The sequence below is a fragment of the Solanum pennellii genome, chromosome 7, assembly GCF_001406875.1.
Source record: "Solanum pennellii chromosome 7, SPENNV200".
Lineage (NCBI taxonomy): Eukaryota > Viridiplantae > Streptophyta > Magnoliopsida > Solanales > Solanaceae > Solanum > Solanum pennellii.
In genome coordinates, this window is record NC_028643.1 from 6,026,609 (window position 1) to 6,034,438 (window position 7,830).

Here is a 7,830-nt window from a genome sequence, read left to right on the forward strand (position 1 = left end):
TTATTTGTTCAAAGCTTATTTACTTAATTATGGTTAAGTCATATGTTTCTTATCTAGATGTATAGTTGACTAAAAAAAAAGAGTAATGGAGGGTAGCCAAATTTGTACTTTTATATTCATAACAATTGGGTTAAAAAAATAATTATTAATAAACAAAAAAAAGGTAAGTATAACATTATAAACTAAGATGAATGTAAGTATTATAAAACTAAATTTATAGGGTGATTTACCTATCTTTTATCTTTTGGTTATAATGATTTTCTAGAAAAATAGTTTAACTTGAATGGCTTTATAAATTTTTTTTATAAATTTAGTGACTTTATTGATACAAAATTAAGTTGAGTAACTTTTTTAAATAATTTCATATAATTAAATGACTTTTTGAGATATTTACTCCAACCAGATGTAGATAATTAATACAATACATAGGATGTAAGAAAAAAATTGGCATTGATTAATTATAACTAATTGGTTTGTTGAAGGCACGAGAAACTACCACCCTACCTAGAAGGATGGTCGAGTTTCTTTTTGTGCCCTACAAATATATTATTCTTAGTCTGATATGATAATATTTTATAGTTTATTGAAATTTTTTTTTATCTTTTTTTTTTTTTTACCAATTTAGTAATGACAGACTCGTAATATTTCCCCTAAGCTTGACTAAGTAATGGTAACTTGAGTCTGTCCAAAATTATTTTATCATATATTCATATGCTTAGTTCAAAATTATTTTATCATATATTTAGATGCTCGTAAGTGAAACATACATATAACTTAGGTATAAAATAAAATTTATTAGTCAATTTAAAAATCTATCGATGTATTATCCCAACTACTTTTCTTTTTTATGTTACTAATATTTTTTTTAAAATTGTCATGTANTAGATGCTCGTAAGTGAAACATACATATAACTTAGGTATAAAATAAAATTTATTAGTCAATTTTAAAAAGCTATCGATGTATTATCCCAGCTACTTTTCTTTTTATGTTACTAATATTTTTTTTTTAAATTGTCATGCAACTTATATCTAGTGTTTTAAAAGGTAGGAGGCATGAGGCGAGACGTTTTATATGGTACGGGGCGAGGCGTAAGCCTCGAGACAAAGAGCATAAGTCTCATGGATTTAAGGGGCATAGTCTCATGTATATTCAATTTTATAGTTTTATTACTAATTAAATTTCTTTCAATTATTTTACAAATATTTTTTTATGAAAAACCTAGAATATATAGAAATTATATTATGATTTTTAATGAGATAAGTATTGATAATCTATAATAAAGAAAAAAAATTGTAATTACTATTTGAGAAAATCATTACACCAATAATAACAAAACATGACTATACAAATATAAATAATCTAATATCATAACTTCTAATAATAAAAGAATCAATATTATATATATATATATATATATATATATATATAAAATCAATAATAAAGAAAAATTACTTTCAAATAGTTAAATAAAATATGATAATTTTGAGACATGACGACACCATGAAGACCAATGATAAGTGAAAAAGTAAAATTTCGCTACATATTTTTAAGAGAAATGTTACGTAATACATAATTACCTTCATAGTGCTACCAAATAGTAAATATGTGATACTACATTTGTTGTTTGAGTTACTCTCAATCTTGTTATCTTTATAGATCATTCATTTATTCAAGAATTATGATGGTCAACAATGTTAATTAGAGATTTTAATACATAATTTATGTAAAATTTGTTAGACGAGCCTCGAGCGTTGGACGTTGGGCGTGCTTATGACGTACAAACGGATACTTAAAGCGTAAATCTTGTAGAACTAAATCCCACACTTGAATCTCGAAGAGTTTTGCTAAAGCCTCACCCCAGAGTGGCCCCGAAGTGAGTCCTATAGACACATTTGATATTTTTGGGTGAGTAACAAAGATTATAATTTTGGTGTTGAATCAAAGAGGGAGGTTGTGAGATATATGTAAGAAAATTGTTTTTACTTCCAAAGTAATCAAACTGGGTAGATGGTCCATGTTGCTCGAGTTAATGCAAGTTAAATTCTTTAAAAAATTAATGTATTTTGAAAATTTTAATAAATACAAATATATGAATAATATTTTTAAAAAGTTCAAACAATTTACTCAGTAAAGCAAAGCATAAGCGTAAGCGGTGACGTACAGTAAAAATTAATGCATTAAAAGCTTTTAATCTCTTTTTTCTTTGTTAATATTTACATGCAAAAAAAAAACTAAAACTTAAGACGTCTCTAGCAATTTGACCACACGTGGATTGTTATATTATATCTGTCACACATATTTTCTTTTCAACAATTAACTCCCCTATTAATTGTTTTTTTCCAAACCAAAAACAATCCAACTAAGCACACCTTCTAATTATTTTTTATATATATATATGTATAACATATAGTTTTTTCTTTTCAAACAAAAACTACAAATAATGGGGAAGATTTGTGACAAAGTGCATGGTTTAAAGCCAATTATAATGATGGTGTTTATACAAATAGGTTATACAGGAATGACTTTATTGTATAAATTAGCATCAAATGATGGAATGAGTTTAAGGATTTTAATTGCTTATCGATTCCTCTTTGCTTCCGCTACCGTTCTTCCTTTAGCTCTCTACTTTGATAGGTAATCACACTTTCCGCGTTTCTATTTTTTCAGAATCAAATAATTTATAATTTTTGATTCACTATCAGAAATATTTTTATTATAAAATATGATTTTTCTTGTTTCGAACTAGTTTTAAATGCATGATAAAAAACACATTCGGAAAATTTTCTAATTTTTTTTAATATGAAAATAATATTATTTTTTATATTTTATCGATCTAATCAAAATATTTTGAATAGTCTTTTAACATTTTTCATTTGATATATGTAGGAAGAGTAGGCCAAAAATGACATGGATGGTAATGTTGCTTGCGTTTCTTTCTGCACTCTTTGGGTAAGAGTTCCATTTTTATTTCATTTATTCAATCGATTAACTATGTGCTATGTGAAAAATATTTACAAAATTGAATATTAATTTGACTATTTTTAAATGAAAACAAAAAAAAAATCTTTTTTAATGAGCTTTCTTGACTTTTCCAGCTAGGATTTTTGTCATTACTGATTTGTCTATTATCTTTAATAAATGACATTTTTATATACAATAATATTTAATTCAAAGTATTTATATGTATTAAATATTCCTTTAATTTTATTTATATTTTAGTATATTTCTAAGGAAAAATTCTTTTGGCCACTAAATTTGGTCAGAATTTTTTTTATCTATGTTATTTTATTTTTTAAAAATATTTATATCTTTTTAACTTTAATTTTCTTTGATTAAAAAGTAAAAAAAGACTAGCTTAGTTTAAAATTAAAAAAATTTATAAGTTTTTAAAGTTTCTTGCCCTTTAGCATTAAATATTCTAAAAAATTAAACATTTAGATAAACAATTGCGGAATTTCCGTGTTGTGGAAATTGATTTCATTTTCTCACCTTTACATAAAAACAAAAAAATTAAATCCACTTTTATGAAAAAAATGATCCAGTCCGTTACGGTCAAAAATATTTTATCTTATTAGAGTTCAGAAATATTATTTAGTATAATAATAAATAAATAAATAAAATCATTTTTTTGGCAGTTCAAAGAAAATAATCGTAATCTCTAATATTCATTTTGTACACGTAATCTATATCTATTACACTCATATCTTAATGAACATGATAGTAAATGGAGGAGTTCTCTCTCTAAATTTAAAAGAAAATAAAATGGTAAAAAGCTTTTATATATATATATATAAAAAATTTTACGTGACATTATTTGATTGAACAAAAGTTGATTAATGAATTACTTTGTTTTATTTTTGAATCTCCATTAGATTTTTAGTAATAAAAATACTAAAGTTAAAATTTAATTTTTTCAAATGAATTTAAATTTCTTAAGTTTTGATTTTTTTTTATCAAAGGATGTCATTAATTATGAGCTCTGCAATTTACTAGATTCTTGTAAATCACATTTTGGTATTAATGCGCTTTCAATTAAGTACATGTCTGCAATTAGCTAATTAGTTCATGCATTTATTTCTGATATAATTTATTTTTTATATACTTTAATTTTATTATATACTTATATTTATATTTATATTTATATTTATATTTATATATGCAGGGGTTCAATGCCACAAAATTTGTTTGCAGCAAGTTTAGTCCTAACTTCAGCAACTTTTGCTACAGCTACACTTAATCTCATACCCGGCATTACTTTCATTATAGCCACATTCTTTAGGTATATATTTCAAATTTTTACTATATTAATTTCATTCCTTTGCACAAAGTATACTTTTGGCTATATTGAAAAGTTGTTTTGGAGACGAGTTTTTTTTGAATAAAAATATACTTCAAATGTATCACCAAATTAAATTACATCCTTAAAGTATCATTTTTAAAAGAAAACTTTCTTCAAATATTTTAAAGTGAATAGTTTTCATCCTTCAGTTACATATCGTCAAAAAAGTAAGGAATCCTACAAAAACATGAGCAGTTCATGTGATCATCAACAAAGTTTTTCTGCATAATTTCATCACCTCTTGAAAGAGTTTTTGAAAAAAAAACATATTAAAAGTCTTAGACACTATTATTTACCGAAACAAAAAATATTTGAAAGGACTGGAGATACATCATCTGCTCTTCTTCTGATTTAGTAACGAAAAGAAGTTGAAACTTAATTATCTTTAACTTTTTTTTTGCAACTAAAATGTAATAAGATTAATAATTTTTTTGACCAATCTGATATTGAAGTGATCAAAATATCGATTATATCTCGCATTTAAATTTCATTATACATTATTAGAAGCGGAAGTCTCCAACAAACGCCGTTTATAGCATATAGAAGAAACTCATTTCAATTAATAAAAAATAAATAAAAATTTAATTAATAATATTTTTAATATCAAATTATATGAAAAAGAAATGAAAAAAAAACTGTTAAATTAAAAGATTTTGCATAATGCTAAATTCAGTTATAAAAAAAATCACGATTAATACTTTTGGATGACTTGATTTTTGTGAGATTTGTCAGTTTTCTAATAAATTCAAGCAGAAGGATGAAAATTGTTCACTTTTAAATACTTGAAGAATTTTCTCTACTAAAAATTATATTTTAAGAATTTGAATTACTTTTTATAAAAATATTTAAAAATTTATGACTAAACCATATGTACTCACCATGTTTGGACATATTTGATTAGGTTGGAGAAGTTGGATTTGAAGACAAGGGAAGGAAAAGCAAAAGTGTTGGGTACATTAATTGGAATAGGTGGGGCTATGCTTCTCACTTTTTACAAAGGCTTGGAAATTAAAACTTGGTCAATTAAACTTGACCTCAAAGGACACGTGGCAGCCTCTCATCAAATCCAAAAACCATATGCTCATATTTTGGGTCCTATTTTGGCTATTTGTAGTTGCTTTTCCTCAGCAGTATCCCTCATTTTTCAGGTATGAAAAAGGCTTAATTAAATGTATTTTCTTAATATGCTAAATTCATTTGGCCAAAAATATTTACCTAACATTAAAAAAATTGGGCCAAAAATGACTTTAATTTATTTTCTCTCAATTTTAATTGAATACTAGTTAGGCTATATTTGGTTGCACAATTTTAATTAAATACTAGCTAGGCTATATTTGATCCAAATTAGTTTCTAAACATAACTACTTAGTAACATATGAAATTGCATTTATGAAGTAATTTAGTTAAATTGTAATAATTTCTTTTGGTTTGACATTGATAGAGTTTCATTTGTATTGATAACTAAACCCAAATCTGCATACACGATATGAAATGTACATAATCTCTAAACTAGGAAATCAAAATATGTTTCAAATAACAATATAATAACTTTTTTTTNTAGTTTGCACAACCCTGTAGGTTTTTAACAGGAGAACAACCAATGTTTACTAAGTAAGAAAAGAAAACATAACAAGGTTAAATTTCATGTTTAATATTGAAATAATGACTGCAATATAAATACATATATATATATATATGACTATTTTAGTTTGCACAACCCTGTAGGTTTTTAACAGGAGAACAACCAATGTTTACTAAGTAAGAAAAGAAAACATAACAAGGTTAAATTTCATGTTTAATATTGAAATAATGACTGCAATATAAATACATATATATATATATATGACTATTTTAGTTTGCACAACCCTGTAGGTTTTTAACAGGAGAACAACCAATGTTTACTAAGTAAGAAAAGAAAACATAACAAGGTTAAATTTCATGTTTAATATTGAAATAATGACTGCAATATAAATACATATATATATATATATGACTATTTTAGTTTGCACAACCCTGTAGGTTTTTAACAGGAGAACAACCAATGTTTACTAAGTAAGAAAAGAAAACATAACAAGGTTAAATTTCATGTTTAATATTGAAATAATGACTGCAATATAAATACATATATATATATATATGACTATTTTAGTTTGCACAACCCTGTAGGTTTTTAACAGGAGAACAACCAATGTTTACTAAGTAAGAAAAGAAAACATAACAAGGTTAAATTTCATGTTTAATATTGAAATAATGACTGCAATATAAATACATATATATATATATATGACTATTTTAGTTTGCACAACCCTGTAGGTTTTTAACAGGAGAACAACCAATGTTTACTAAGTAAGAAAAGAAAACATAACAAGGTTAAATTTCATGTTTAATATTGAAATAATGACTGCAATATAAATACATATATATATATATATGACTATTTTAGTTTGCACAACCCTGTAGGTTTTTAACAGGAGAACAACCAATGTTTACTAAGTAAGAAAAGAAAACATAACAAGGTTAAATTTCATGTTTAATATTGAAATAATGACTGCAATATAAATACATATATATATATATATGACTATTTTAGTTTGCACAACCCTGTAGGTTTTTAACAGGAGAACAACCAATGTTTACTAAGTAAGAAAAGAAAACATAACAAGGTTAAATTTCATGTTTAATATTGAAATAATGACTGCAATATAAATACATATATATATATATATGACTATTTTAGTTTGCACAACCCTGTAGGTTTTTAACAGGAGAACAACCAATGTTTACTAAGTAAGAAAAGAAAACATAACAAGGTTAAATTTCATGTTTAATATTGAAATAATGACTGCAATATAAATACATATATATATATATATGACTATTTTAGTTTGCACAACCCTGTAGGTTTTTAACAGGAGAACAACCAATGTTTACTAAGTAAGAAAAGAAAACATAACAAGGTTAAATTTCATGTTTAATATTGAAATAATGACTGCAATATAAATACATATATATATATATATGACTATTTTAGTTTGCACAACCCTGTAGGTTTTTAACAGGAGAACAACCAATGTTTACTAAGTAAGAAAAGAAAACATAACAAGGTTAAATTTCATGTTTAATATTGAAATAATGACTGCAATATAAATACATATATATATATATATGACTATTTTAGTTTGCACAACCCTGTAGGTTTTTAACAGGAGAACAACCAATGTTTACTAAGTAAGAAAAGAAAACATAACAAGGTTAAATTTCATGTTTAATATTGAAATAATGACTGCAATATAAATACATATATATATATATATGACTATTTTAGTTTGCACAACCCTGTAGGTTTTTAACAGGAGAACAACCAATGTTTACTAAGTAAGAAAAGAAAACATAACAAGGTTAAATTTCATGTTTAATATTGAAATAATGACTGCAATATAAATACATATATATATATATATGACTATTTTAGTTTGCACAACCCTGTAGG

The 7,830-nt window shown here is 24.6% G+C and overlaps 1 protein-coding gene across 1 annotated transcript; it reads left to right on the plus strand.

Moving 5' to 3' along the window:
• The first annotated feature begins 2,441 nt into the window (after positions 1-2,441).
• On the plus strand, positions 2,442-5,494 carry LOC107024783 (WAT1-related protein At1g25270-like). The gene is made up of 4 exons (XM_015225746.1): positions 2,442-2,635; positions 2,888-2,950; positions 4,164-4,280; positions 5,242-5,494. Exons 1-4 carry the CDS (start codon positions 2,442-2,444, stop codon positions 5,492-5,494), a joined length of 627 nt encoding a protein of 208 aa, XP_015081232.1.
• The last annotated feature ends 2,336 nt before the right edge of the window (positions 5,495-7,830 follow it).

Excerpts from the sequence above, each read along its gene's own strand:
- LOC107024783 (XM_015225746.1), top strand. The coding sequence starts at position 2,442 with ATGGGGAAGATTTGTGACAAAGTGCATGGTTTAAAGCCAATTATAATG. Across the intron at positions 2,636-2,887 it reads TTAGCTCTCTACTTTGATAG|GAAGAGTAGGCCAAAAATGA; the intron begins GTAATCACACTT and ends TGATATATGTAG. Across the intron at positions 2,951-4,163 it reads TTTCTTTCTGCACTCTTTGG|GGGTTCAATGCCACAAAATT; the intron begins GTAAGAGTTCCA and ends TTATATATGCAG.